At 36.0% G+C, this 15,607-nt stretch overlaps 1 protein-coding gene across 1 annotated transcript in view; it reads right to left on the bottom strand.

The window, feature by feature from the left end:
- The window catches only part of LOC135217334 (diuretic hormone receptor-like), a 207,211-nt gene that overhangs the window by 139,394 nt on the left and 52,210 nt on the right, over nucleotides 1–15,607 (bottom strand). Inside the window, exon 2 of the mRNA XM_064253140.1 lies at nucleotides 3,349–4,366. Coding sequence (XP_064109210.1) covers nucleotides 3,349–3,757 — 409 coding nt within the window. The 5' untranslated portion in view covers nucleotides 3,758–4,366. The remainder of the gene's footprint in view (nucleotides 1–3,348; nucleotides 4,367–15,607) is intronic.

Here is a 15,607-nt window from a genome sequence, read left to right as displayed (position 1 = left end):
AATAATAATAATATTCCGGTACTCATTGCGGAATTTTTGTAGTGATTCCCACTGAGACCAGTTTTCCCATTTCTGTGGCGTTATTCCAGCTAGGACTAAAACGGTCGTCAGCGTATTCTCAACCTATTCTTCCTCTCACTAATTGCTTTGATATTTTATTTTGCCATGCAGATTATTTGATTCGTGAGTCATCCTATCTATTTATTATTCGTTATATCTAAACATATTCATCTTTATCATTCGTCTGGTTTTAATGTCGTAAATTATACTTTTTTTTTTTTATCCTGGAGCATGTTTGCATCCTAAAACCGAGCTAAGCCTCTAGAGTCTATACTGAACAAGTGAAAAAAAAAAAAATCGTCGTTCGAAGAGAGCTCGACAAAAACCTAGGCATCTTCCTGGAAGTTACAACCTTTATATATATATATATATATATATATATATATATATATATATATATATATATATATATATATATATATATATATATATATATATATATATATATATATATATATATATATACACATACATATAAATAAAGGTTTTTTTGCCACGAAGGAAAAAATGAATAAATCTGCAATCACAAATTAAGTTATGTATTTGTGATTGCAGATTTATTTTTAATGGAGAATATTACCAACAAATATTTGGTATGGCAATGGGTAACCCTTTATCACCTCTACTTTCAAACTTATATAGGGAGTTTTTTGAGAGACAACAACTCCCGAATATCACACTTGTCCCCTTAAAATGGTACCGATATGTCGATGATATCTTAGTAGTCTTACCTGTTGGTATCGATGTAAATGATTTACTGTCTAAATTGAATAATTTAGTGCCATCCATAAAATTCACTGTTGAAATCGAAAATAACAATGTCATCCCTTTCCTAGATGTATTAATACATAGAGAATCTTTACAATGCAAATTCAGTATTTATAGAAAACCCACAAATAATTTAACATATGTACATTTTTATTCTGGCCACCATCTTAATATTAAAATTTCAATTTTTTCTTCTATGTTCCTACGCGCTTTGCGTATCATGAGTCCACAATATCTGGACCAAGAAATAGAATACATAAAAAAGATAGGAAACGATCTCTGCTACCCACCTCATTTAATTGAATTATGTTATCAAAAAGCTCACAAAATGTGTTATAGTGTTGCTATTAATGAAAAAGAAATGCCTAAAAATGTACTTAGCTTACCTTACTTTTGCGGATTTGAAACCATAAAATCAATATTTAAATCGTTTAATGTTAATGTAGTGTTCTCTTATAACAATACCATTAAAGATATGCTAATTGAGAATAGTCCCGTAACAAATAACAACATCATTTACAAAATTCCTTGTAAGGATTGTCCATCGTTTTATGTTGGTCAGTCAAGTAAAAATTTATGTGTACGTATTAAGCAGCATATGTATTCAGTTAGAACAGCCCAGACTTCAAATGCACTGTTTATCCATATGAGTGAAAAATCTCATTGTATTAATTGGGTTGATACCTCGGTAATTGCTAGATCTAATGATTACGTTTCAAGAAATTTACTGGAATCGGCAATTATACAAATCACTAATAAAAACAACCTAAATCTTAGTCTGGGAATGTACCATTTGGACCCATATATTTGTAAGATGTTTATGAAGGACCTTAAAATAAATGAACAACTAATAAATTAGTCCCACATGTAATATAGTTTATTGATTTTCTTTCTCTCTCTCTCTCTCTCCTCTCTCTCTCGTCTCTCTCTCTCTCTCTCTCTCTTCTCTCTCTCTCTCTGGTTCGATATTCTCTCTCCCTCTTTCTCTTGCTCGATATATATATTTATATTTTCTTTCGTCTTTTCATTAATAATAATATTATGGGAAAATTTGTGTAAAATTCATGATATTAGATTGTATATGCTTCCGTGTTTTTTTCAAAATGTACTGTTATTTGGAAGAATAACTTGTTTACTGCGTGTATCCTTCAAGGTGTGGCTACCCTCAGGCGGTTCCTCCTTTCTGTAGAGTGAAATCGCCCTTATTGCTAATCTTGTAGTGTCAGTTTGGATATTAAGCCTTCTTTTGACTATGTTGTCCTCTGTAAAATCAGTTTGCCTTCAGTAAAGGGTCCGAACAGGACCGGAAGTACTCGGCTATCTCGCTTTTTCATTTTTTCCTTCGTGGCAAAAAAACCTTTATTTATACATAGCATCACGTTTTATATACTTCGTGATCAAGTTATTCATACACACACACACACACACACACATATATATATATATATATATATATATATATATATATATATATATATGTGTGTGTGTGTGTGTGTGTGTGTGTGTGCGCGCGTGTGTGTGTGTGTCCACATATACGTCAAAAGAAATGTGAACGTGTGAGTACAATGCCTGTATGTAAGAACCGAGTTATCTCTAAATTTGTATAAATTTCGTATTGATTTTATTTTAATTCATTTTGCCTTCGCACTGCCCTTACATCTCTTTCTTCCATCAACGGATGCAGAAATTCACTTTAAACAATATAGTCTTACCAAATTGAGCTTTTTTCATTAGTACCTCTAAGAGGATTGCGGCTTCAAATCCCTGGCAACAAAGCGTTGCAGACTCTGCAGTTGATTATTAATCGGCTCATTTATTTAATTGTCACTATCGTCAAGTGTGCACCCAAAGGAGTTCCTTGAAACCATCTCGAGTTTCCAGATGTGTTGACTTTTTGTAAAGGTCTCTTGGATGTACGACCCAAATGAAAAAAAATGATGACGCTTTCTTATTGGTGGTTAGTAAAGAGACATAAATCATGATGGATGAGTTTGTTAAAAGCCAATATATTTAGCAATGCAAATCATCAACGGACAGTCTCGTGTACCATAGAAGTAAATAAGGAAATGAATAAAGGAATGGGTCAATAAATACATATATTATTATGCTCAGCAGTATTAGTGTGATATTTATCATTAGCATTGTTGCTGATAATGCTGATAATGAGTGACGATTTATTATTATAAGTGATAACTATAGACGCGAAGGGACGATTTACTGTAAGTTTATAGGTGTAGTATATAAGCTAGCGTTCTAGAAGATTTCTCTTGTGTGAGAAAGCTTCCTTTATTTAAGGAGATTTGGAAATGATTAGGATACGTGATCGAGACAACAAAAATTTAATATAAAAAAAAAGCCTATTGCTGAACGACCAAATGTTGAGAACTTTTCCAAGCTTCATGAGGAAGAGGGTTTGACGATCTTTTCATAAATGAGTTCCGAAAAGAAATGACTGATCTATAGAGTCAGATGCATAAGGGAACAAAAATGACCTCCCGCAAAAAACATCTCTCGACTCACCTGTAGGTTCGTAATTGAGGCCGTTGAAGTCGGTGAAACAAGGAATAGACCTCACGGTGCCCGGTGGCGTCTCAGGCCAGCAAGACACCCCGTCGAATTTGACGGGGCAAGCACTGGGCCCGTACTGAGGCTCCAAAGCGGAGATGATGTATTCGTGGAAACACTTGCGGAGCTTCTGGTCTTGTTCGGTGTTCTCGTGCGTGTCGTTCAGCTTCTTCGATTGCAGCATGAACCGGCTGTACATGGCGGCCCTCACGCGGGTCACCACCTCCGAATTCGAGTCCTCAAGGTCGATGTTCGGATCGTGGATGACCAGGTTCAGCAGTTCCAGGTAATTGGCCTCATCCATGCCGTCTGCTGCGTCCAGGTAATCGTTTTCACCGGCTGCCACTGCCATTGAAGGGGACATCGTCGCCCAGTGGTGAACACGTTATTAAAATAAAGAGCTTAAACCCGTGATGGGAGGCTTTGCTTCTGAAGAACGATTTGAATGCAGTCTTAATTCTACTATGTGACCTTTGAATCAAGAAGTTCATTATTATTCTGAGCTCATGTTCCCTTTGCATTCGTATTAGAATGACTCTTTGCTTCTGCAGTTCAAATAGAAAGGTATTCAATGAAAGTTTCCCGCTAATTCTTCAAGGGCTTTCAAGGCACTGCAGTGTCTTTTCTCTTCAGTCCAACATCTAAGGAAGACAGAAACTGAACACTTGACAATGGAAGGGAAAACGCTCTTGTCTCTCTGTATGGAAAGGCTATTTCATCGTATGATTCGAGTCGAAAGCCTCGCTCAAGTACAGTAAAAGCCAGAAGTACTTACGCATGTTTTTGATCGTTCTAATCTGTGTTTCGTATCTGGAACTGATATCAAGCGACCGTGAACTATTTGCTTAAGATTAATGCTATCGTTGGATTGCGTTGCGACGCCACATTACATAAACACATCACTCAAACAATGGCTGGACCGCGTCCTCTACTTCATCGTCCATTTTGAAGCACGAGACCTTCTGGCACCTTCCTGCAAAAGAAAAAAATATATTCTATAACAAAAACTAAACTTGGGTTTCCCCGTAGGAGGTTAGTGCCATCAGTGCACCTTACGCGTTGCACTGTAGGAGAAATACTTACGGTTCTTTGCAGTGTCCCTTCGGTCCCCAGCTACAACCCCTTTCATTCCTTTTATTGTACTTCCTTTCATATTCTCTTTCTTCCATCTTACTTTCCACCCTCTTCTGACAATTGTTTCACAGTGCAACCGGAAGGTTTTCCTCCTGTTACGCCTTTCAAACCTCCTTTACTCTCAATTTTCCTTTCAGCACTGAATGACCTCATAGGTCCCAGTGCTTGGCCCTTGGCCTAAATCTTATATTCCAATTCCTAACTCAGGTACGAATACATAGGTTATGATATAAGCGAATACCACAGGCAAAATAATAGGCAGAAATTCGTAGCCGAGCTCTTTCGTCTTATTGAAGGACAAAAGCGATTGGCTACGAATTTATGCTCATTATTTTGCCTGTGGTCTTCGCTTATATCATGAAGTCCCGTGCATCTGCTGTTATTTCTTAAGCGTAGGTTATGAAAAGTACTGCTCTGCCAAAAAGTCTGTCTTCCGCGTGCTCTCCCCACGGTCTGCCTTTATCATGATAATTCTTTACTGTGAAAAAACTAAATAATGACGACTATTGTTCAGAATCTATACTTGAACCGCAAACAAAGTGACTCCGACCATTGCAAAGGATCTACAAACGACAGGCTGTAACATAAGAATAAAAAAGACACATGATTTTCGTACACGAGGGAGATTTCATTTAAAGTTAAAACTGGGTGAGACTGCTGTGGGAACGATTTTGCCATCTGGCTTTATCAGCCAGTATCATAACATTAATTTATCAGGTGAGCACTGTTAATCTGGACCGTGTGAATGGTATCATTCTCATAACATGCTCAAAGGCAAATGATTCAACGGACACGCCCACCACAAACAGGTTTCAATCAGTCAGTGTTGTCATTTTCTGTCATCATAGTACCAGTTCATTATCCACCCAAAAATAATTATTATTCAGTCATGGCCATTCCCCTATTGTCACAACTGAAATGATTACCAAAATATAATGTTGTGGAAAATTAATTATATGTATATATATATATATGTATATATATAAATATGTAAATGAATTATTCTGTTAAAACAGGAAACGTCTCAAGTATAAAAGGCCCATTAAAACACTGGGGTTTAAAGCTAAGGACTATATTTTGGTGGGAATGTGGAAAAATGAAGTGAAAACGAACAAAGCAATTCGAAATACGAAAGGAAATTAACTCCGAGGAAGAAGGAGCCAAAGAAATGAAAATGTCGGGCAAGTCGGAAAGGTCAAAATGTTGCCCAAGAAAATGTAATAAGGAAGTCTAGAGCGGGAAAAACTAATTATGAATTCAGTCACCGGTCAATGGCCGGTTCGTGTTTCCCTTTGGAATCGCCTCATTGAGTAGAAACACCTCTTCATCAGTGTGTGTGAACCTTCCCGGTAGCACAAATATCCTGCGGATGTTTTGCTGTATATATATATATATATATATATATATATATATAATATATATATTATATATATATATATATATATATATATATATATATATATATAATTTATGTCTGTGTGTACTGTACACATATAATACTAGTTGTAAAAATATATAAACTATGTACGATAAGAAATTAAATGGATACATTTCTTCGACTTTTGCTATTTTCTAGTATTTGCCTGATTATATTTTCGTAACGTGCAAATTTATGACTTAAATATGTAAAGAGAAAAGCCACGAAGGAAAGTGAAACATTGAGTAGAAAGGCCTCGCAGCACCCCATTGTTTCATTTCCTTCATGTCTTTTCCTTTTATTTATATATTCATCACGTTCCAAAATTTTCGTGATTCACTTTTACACACACACACTCACACACACACACACACACACACACACACACACACACACACACACACATATATATATATATATATACATACACAAATACATATAGTAAATGTCTATAATACAACTGTCCATCGTTGCAAAGGTAGAAAATGATCTGTAGCCGAGCCATCAGTGTTCTTAAGGAGGACATATTCAGTTTCATATAACACAATGGGTTCCTTCTGACTATTTCTCTTTCTTAAAAGAAAAGAAATGATTGACCATTGCCTGTATTTAAGGGACTGCGGTGTCTACTACACTGACCTCCAGATGAAACTCAGTAAAACGGTTGTGGAAAGTATGTAGTGGTATAGTTTAATAATATCAATTAAATAAGAACAATGAATTGAGTCAAATTGACAAGTTTTATTACTTTTGAAATTGATCATCAAGTTTCCTCTTTGTTCCAAAAAGGGGAAAAATCGTCAACATTTTCATTCACAATTTCATCTTATTAAACACCATAACCGAATAATTGTCATGCCATCATATCCAATTCTCTCTCGCAACCCATAGGGGTTTAACGCCATCAGTCCACCTCGTAAGCATTACTTAAGGATATTTGCAGCACCCTTCGGCCCCCTAGTTGCAACGCCTTTCACTCCTTTTACTATACCTCCGTTCATGTTCTCGTTTTTCAATCTTACTTTCCACCCTCTCTTAACAATTGTTTCGCTGTGCAACTGTTTGAGGTTTTCCTCCTGTTACACCTTTGGAACTCGCATGGTCGATTTTCATTTCAGCGCTGAATGACTTCATAGATCCCAGAGTTTGGCCTCTGGCTTAAGTCTTATAATCTAATTCTGGTTCTATTTCTCGCTGTAAACAGAGCTTTAAATGGAGAACCCCCAATACTTTTGTCAGTTTGAGATTCGTACCCCACGTTGATATTTTTCCTCTCTGCTCTCAACTCGAAAAATAAGTCTACAAATAATAAAAACCTGCAGAGATAATAGAAGCTATTGGAAAGCTGAAATTGCCTTTGCACTGAATTGATCAGAGGAATCGAATAATATGACTGAATAACAAGAGCCAGTGGAAGATTTCAAGTCCCAGCGATCTTCCAAAACGGGATAGAAACGTCTTGTTTTGTTGTGGTGCATTGTGGGCGAGAGAAAGTAATGTCTTTTAGCTTATCGTCAAAAAGTTCAAACAAAACAAGAGAACAGTATTGCCTGATGCAAGTGTAGTGTCGCAATCAATGTAACAACGGACGAAGAACAAAATTTACGCCACAGATACAAGACTTTTAACATTTTAGAAATATTATTAGTGGTTTAATATATTCAGTTGTATTCCTTGCTCTTTCCATGTTTCATGACGGTTCATACATATCTGGCATTTGTTTGTTTTTATGTATTCCCCGGCTTTTCCTTAATTCATCTTAATTTTGAAAATTTCATTACGGATCAGTTAAACATAGGCCAAGTAGTACATCAATGGTCATTTTCAAATATTCATTATCACCCATTTATTCGTAAAGTATTGTTCCGTGATGGTTTTTAGTTTTTATTTAGAATTCTCTTATATACACATATATAAGTAAATGCATACATATACGTAATGTATATATATCTCGGTGTGTGTCAGTTAGTGTCACAGGAATGAAAAGGTGATTTTAAATTTGTGAGAAATATTTGGATACGAGGAAAGAGAAGTAATACAACATACGTAGTGCCATATCTTTTCAAACAAATTGCAGGAAACTGAACAGAAGATTGCAAAGAAGATTCGGTTTTACAAATAACAACTAAGCTTTATCCAAACGTAATAAGCTTTGTGTGAATGAAGGTTGTTGTATACCTTGCTGAGCTTATTTGTTATTTGTAAAGCCGAGTGTTCTTTGCAATCTTTTGTTCCGGCGGAAGAAGCTTCCTTGAGAGCGCCGCGGAGTGAAGGGGAGACATCTTGCGCTCCGTTTGTCCCACTTTTTTTTTCTTCTTCTTTTTAACTTATTCACACAAATTAATTTTTTCCATTCTCATATTAAGGTACAAATGCCCTTTGATAAAAATCACTTTACTTTGGAATAAATTTCACGCAAACGGTAATACAGAGGTTAAGTGCACCTGCCCACGGCCACGATCCTGCTGGGGTAGATGCTCTTATCCTGTTCAATACTCTTTGGATGTCATTCATTTACTAGGCACAGGGAATTCGATAATAATGGGTATTTGTGGTTAAGTATTCGAAAGTGTGTACATATATATATGTAATGGCTGCAGTGGTACAGTGTGATCTCGAAACTAGTTATGAGGAATGTAGGGGATTGGCCTGAGGATGTTATGCTTAAATATGTCAGATATAGGAAAAGAATGTGTGTTTGTGAGTGCTTGTATCTATGCGGGTGTCTGCGCGCAGACATGTTCATTTATGAAGGTTGTACCCTTTCCATTTAGATCTAGGCCGGAGCTGCAGAAAAATAAAAAAGACAACACAAGAGTCACGGTAACATTTATATTGTAATTGTTCAGACGTGGATAAACCCCAAGTGAAGAAAACTTTCACAGCATTGACACATTGCAGAGGGTTCTTCAAAAGGTGTCGTAAAGTCGCACACACATGCTGCACCATTGCCCATTCTCTTGCTCGCGCTCTCACGCTTCATGGATATGGAGGCCGCCCCTCACCAAAACCTCTTGCGTTGCCTCTTTCTGTGTCTTCCTCTCCTCCCTCTTGGCGTTACCGAATTATACAGTTTTCACCCGTCTGCCGTCATCCATTGTTTCCGTATATATAACCAGACATTGCAATGAGGCTCCACTGTTTACCTTCTCTGTGTATCTCCTCGTTTCCCACCATTTCTAAAAATGAGGTTGGTAGTCCGTGACCCCTTGCAAGTAGGTCGAGTTGACGAGAAGTAGCTTGCGATTTAACCGTGACACCCACAACATAAACAATATATATATATATATATATATATATATATATATATATATATATATATATACATATACATATATATATATATATACATATATAGTATGTCTGTGTGTGTCACGGTTAAATCGCAAGCTACTTGTATGTATATATTATTACAAGTTTGTTTATTTTCATTAATTTTGTTTATTCTGTTTGGTTACGTTTATTCTTTTTGTTTTCCTTTTTTTTATTACTATTCAAGAGAGGCAAACTGCTTGTTTGGTATCAAAAAGTAATTACCATGTACAGAATACCATTAGGTAGTTCAGCCAAAGTTACAGGGTTTAGCATATAGACCATTACAGCAGTCGATACCGAGAGCTAAATAAACAAGAGAGGTTATCCTGACACTCGACCCAGAGTCACGAAGGAGAATGGACAAGGGATAATACGTATATAACGAGTCAGAGAGAGAGAGTATCGGATTGTTGCCATTGTGTTTTGGTATTTCGTTGTCATGTCACGTTGGGCATGTTAAGTGTTGTTTTATGTTGATATTCTCTGTGTTCATTAGTGCCATTTCTATTATTTATATTCCTATGTTTTGGGATATTGTCGTTAGTTATTACCAGTGGAGTTGGTATGGTAGCATATGCGTGCACGAAGTCCGTGGCTATATGTGTTATCATTTCTGTAGGTAAGAGGAGGTGTTATTATATAGTCCGTTTCTTTGCCCTTGGTAATTAACGATAGTTAGCCAGACCATTCGCTAGTTGATATCTTGTACTGTTTGTATAATTGCTTGTCGGCACTTTATTGACGAATACATTGATTCGTTGCTGTAGTGGTTGTCTTTATTATGATGGATCTCTCATTTTGATATATATCATAACTCGTTAGCTTACATCTTAGTTCTATTATAAGTATTATTGTGTGATGGTTTATTAAGTATCAATTCGTCATTGTACATCTTAGTTAATTATATGTACCTTGTTTATGGTTGTCTTGGACGTACTTAACTTTGATGAATCGTTTGGTACTTGCCTTCGGTACTTACACTAGTCCCATTCTTTGTGTTCTTCTCTTTATGATAAATCTCCTGTAAGACTGCTGTTTGGTGACTCGTCTCTCGTACCTCATATATGCTACTTGTATATATTATTACACTTTCATAAAGAATATCCAGCAAAGGCAAGTCAGAGTATATTTAGCTTAACTATTTTATCTGATATTATATTCCCTTAATATTGAATTACATTGTTATTACCATATATTTATATTGGGTTTTCTCTTGTCAATTGCAGAACCCGAGTATGGCGTTTTGGATAGTGCCGAATATATTTTAATAAATATAATAAGTTTTGCATTGCATTTAATTGCCCTCACTTGAGTTTGTGCTAGTAGGTGCATCCCACTTTATCAACTATTATATTTCTCGAGTATTTAACTACTCTGTGTTACACCTGTCATAGGTTCACTGTCGCCATTATCTAGCAAAGAACCTGGATATAAAATATCACATAAAATCTATGCACAGGCACGTAACATATTTGGCGACCTTGCCAAGGATGCTTCCTCTTGCATTTTTCTCAGTGAGAGTAGTTATTATGTATTGTGCTGAACTCTTGTAGTTATTTTATGATAGTACAGTGTGGTAGCATATTTTTGTGCATTTTTCGTGTGGGGTTATTTTATATATTATTTATAATGTCTACTTTAGAATCTATTACTGCTATAGGAGAAAACTCGGATATGAGGGTAAGCAGTTGGCTGAGTTTGTAAAGGAACATATGCAAATAGAGAAAGAGAACAGGCAGATTGAGAGAGAAGCTAGAGCAGCTAGAAGGCAGGAGTTAGCAGAGGAGAAGGAGAAGTTACAGTTGGAGATAAAGTTGGAGCAAGTAAAGAAAGGTTTAGGTAGTAGTGATGCTGACACGGCAGGACATTTTACTGTGTGGACTCAGAAGCTTATACCTAAATTTTCAGAGACAGATGTGAGTCAGTTTTTTTTAGCTTTTGAGAAAGTAGCTAAACAGTTAGACTGGGAGAAAGCGAGTTGGGCTCTTATTGTGCAATCAGTTTTTGTAGGAAAAGCTCAGGAAGCTTATGCTACACTTAGCTTCGATGATAGCATAGATTATGAGGTAGTGAAGAGCGCTGTGTTGTCCGCTTATCAACTTGTTCCCGAAGCGTACAGACAAAAGTTCAGAAATTATGTGAAAGGAGCAAACCAGACATTTTTTGATTATGCGAGGCATAAGTCTGTATTGTTCGATGATTGGCTCCGGTCTAGGTCAATTACTGATTTTGTAGATCTTAGAGAACTTCTTTTGCTTGAAGATTTCAAAGATAGTATGTCTAGGGATGTCAGAGTACACTTAGAAGAGTTAGATCATAAAACTTTGGAAGAAGCAGCCAGGTCAGCTGATAGATTTGTACTAACTCATGTAAAACTTATCAAACCCAGAACTTATAAGTATAGTATAGTCATTATCAGCCAAGTAGAAAATATGTAACTAGAGATCAAACACAGAATAACTCACCTAAAGTAAGTAAGGATAAGAAAGATATAGCATGTTACAAATGTGGTAAGCTAGGACATTTTCAGTTTGAGTGTAAACAGAGACAAGGTAAAGTAACACTAATCTCAAGATGTCAAGTTAGTAAGGATGAGTATGTGAGTAAAGTGAGTAAAGTTGATTTTGAAAATAAGAGTGATGAAATGAATGAAGTGTTAAAGAATTTTGGAGAGTATCTGCATGAAGGTAGAATAAGAGTGTTCAAGAATCCAGATGTTGTAAGTAAAGATTTAGTTATGTTAAGAGATACTGGTGCGTCTCAGTCATGTGTCTTAAGAAAAAGTTTACCAGAAAATTATGAGAGTGAAGAAGATAACTTTGTTCTGCTAGGAGGTTTTCCTAATTCGTCTGTGTCATGTCCACTTGTTGAATTTAAAATTGAGTCAGAGCTAGTTCAAGGTACCCATAGATTGCGATTGTAGAACAATTGCCCATTTCCAGGTATAGATGTGATAATAGGTAATGATGTAATATGTCCAGTTCAACAGAGAGGGGAAAGAGTAAGTAAAGAAGTAGTTGAAGTGACCAGTAAACCTATAGCTCCCGTAACCAGAGCTCAGAGTAAGTTGACGACAGTAGATGAGGTTGAAGATCTCAACTTGGCAGACTTGGAGAAGGAAGTGGTAGTAGGTAATATTCCAGTACAAGAGTCGCTGAAGTGTATAGGTGACAGAAAAGATTTAGTAAAGGCGCAGAAAGAAGATAAAGGTTTAAGTAACATTTTTGAGAATGCTGTTCAGAAAATGAAGTATCGATGTAAGTAAGCCTTGTTTTTCATTAGAAATGAAGTATTGTATAGATTGTCCAGATCAAAATTAGCAAATGCTAGTAATGCATCGGTAGATTATCAAATTGTAGTCCCAGAGAAGTATAGAAATGTAATATTGCAACAAGCCCATGATAATCTTTGTGGAGGACACTTTGGTATTGCCAAGACTATGTACAAAGTGAGAAAGCATTTTTTTTGGCCTTCATTAAAGAAAGACGTAAAGAGATATTGTAAATGCTGTCATACATGCCAAGTTGTAGGTAAGCCCAATCAAATTATACCTAAAGCACCTCTTGTACCAATAACTGTACTAACAGAACCATTTTCGCAGATTGTGATAGATATAGTGGGACCACTACCAAAAACATCATCAGGTAATGAATACATCTTAACTATCATGGATCGCACCACCAGATATCCAGAAGCTATCCCGATACGCAAGATTTCCAGTAAAGTAGTAATCAAACATTTAACAGATTATTTTTCTAGATTCGGCTTTCCAAAGGAATTACAATCAGATAGAGGCAGTAACTTTATGAGTAAGTTGTTTAGTAAGAAAATGCTAGAATGGAATATTAAGCATGTTGTATCTTCGCCATACCATCCAGAAAGCCAAGGGGTGTTAGAACGATTTCACCTAACTATGAAAAATGCTTTAACTAATTATGGGTCTGAATTTCAAAATCAGTGGGATGTTGATTTACCATATGTTTTGTTTGCAATTAGGTCATCTCCAAATGAAAGCTTAGGTTTTACCCCTTTTGAATTGACATTCGGTCACGAGGTAAGGAGTCCTTTGAAAATGATTAAAGATCAGTGGAGTGATAATGGTGAGAGCAAATTTGATGTTTTAAAACATGTTACAGAATTTAAAGAGAAGTTAAAGAGGATGATAGAATGGTCAAATAAGAATGTAGTGAAAGCACAGGATGTGTATGAAGCGCAAAGTATGATAAAAATACAGTGTTGAAGACAATTTAAGGAAGGTGATAGTGTACTTGTTTTTTATACCTATTCCAGGACAGTTTAAAAGCCGGTATGTTGGACCCGGTATAGTAGACGAAGAAGTAAATAATTTAATACATAGTAGAGTTGCCTAACAGACGTAACAAGGAACAAGTCTTTCACGTCAATTTACTGAAGCCATATTACCAACAGGAAGTAATTAAACCAGTTGCGGTAGTGCATAGTAAATCTATTAAAATTGGTAATGAAATAAATGAAGATATGAATGAAGAAGAGACATGTGTGAAAGGTGAATATGATTGGAGTAAAAATGGAGTTGATTTAGCAGAACTGGAAGAAAGATTGTCATATTTGCCTGATTCACAAGTTAAAGATGTTATACAGGTACTTAGGGACTTTCCATCATTGTTTCAGAATCGGCCTGGTAAAGTGAATTGTCTTCAACATGACATTAAGTTAGTCCCAGATGCTAATCCGATTAGACAGGCACCTTATCGATTATCCCCACCTAAAGCATTAGAAGTTAAGAAACAAATAGATTACATGTTGCAACATGACTTAATTGAACCAAGTAACAGTCCATGGAGTTCTCCGGTAGTATTGGTAGATAAGAAGGACGTACTTTCAGGTTGTGTATTGATATCGGAAGGTGAATGAAGGTTGACTATCCCTGATTCATATCCATTACCACGCATAGACGATTGTGTTGACAAAATAGGGCACTCAAAGTTTGTCAGTAAATTTGATTTGCTCAAAGGATATTGGCAAGTTCCGTTGACTGAAGAGTCCAGAAGTGTCACGGCTTTCATAACGCCTGACGGTTTATTTCAATGCAAAATTATGCCTTTTGGTTTACGCAATGCTGCTAGTACGTTCCAACGACTTATGAATTTTGTAATCAGAGATGTAGAGAATTGTACAGTATATTTATGATGTGTGGTTGTGTATAGCAATTCTTGGTCAGAGCATCTAAAAACATATTCGATCTTTATTTTCAGCTTTGCTAAACGTACGGATTAGTAGTTAACTTGAAGAAGTGTGAGTTCGGTGAGGCAGAGATTACATATCTAGGCTATCAAGTTGGAAGTGGAAATATCTCTCCTAAAAAGAACAGCAATATTGAATCTATATTAAATTTAAGACTCCGGAAAATAAGAAGCAAATTAGACAGTTTCTTGGGATGTGTAGTTATTTTCAGACGGTTTGTTCCTAAATTTTCAGAATTACTGCACCTTTAACGAATCTTCTAGTAGTAGAATGTAATTTTAATTGGTCAGATTTGCTGAGAAATCATTTTTGCAATTGAAGAGTATTTTGTGTGCCAAACCTATTTTGCGCTCACTAGATTTTTCCAAACCATTCCAGATGATGGTAGATGCAAGCGACATTGGTATCGGAGCAGTGCTGATGCAGAAATACGATGACATTCTTTTTCCTGTTAGCTATTTTTCCAGAAAATTAAATCGCAGCCAGAGTAAATACAGCACGATCGAGAAGGAATGTTTAGCATTGATGTCAGCCATACAACATTTTGAAGTATATGTAAATTCAAGTCCTGCAGAGGTAGAGATATTCTCAGATCATAACCCTTTAAAGTATCTACATCAGTTCAACAATAAGAACAGACGTTTCATGCGATGGTCTCTAGTATTACAAGAATACAACATCAGTATCAAGCATGTGAAAGGAAAAGATAACGTAATAGCTGATGCCCTTTCACGTTCTTTTGTATAATTTTTTTTTTATATACCCGATTGTGACTTGTACTCTATGTGACTTCTTTTGTATATTCCTGTTTTTAAAAAGCACTACCCATGCTTTTTAAATTTGCGGTGGAGGTATTACAAGTTTGTTTATTTTCATTAATTTTGTTTATACTGTTTGGTTACGTTTATTCTTTTTGTTTTCCTTTTTTTTTATTACTATTCAAGAGAGGCAAACTGCTTGTTTGGTATCAAAAAGTAATTACCATGTACAGAATACCATTAGGTAGTTCAGCCAAAGTTACAGGGTTTAGCATATAGACCATTACAGCAGTCGATACCGAGAGCTAAACAAGAGAGGTTATCCTGACACTCGACCCAGAGTCACGAAGGAGAATGGACAAGGGAT

The sequence above is a fragment of the Macrobrachium nipponense genome, chromosome 7 (assembly GCF_015104395.2).
Source record: "Macrobrachium nipponense isolate FS-2020 chromosome 7, ASM1510439v2, whole genome shotgun sequence".
NCBI lineage: Eukaryota > Metazoa > Arthropoda > Malacostraca > Decapoda > Palaemonidae > Macrobrachium > Macrobrachium nipponense.
This window is presented reverse-complemented; position numbering and strand designations above follow the sequence as displayed.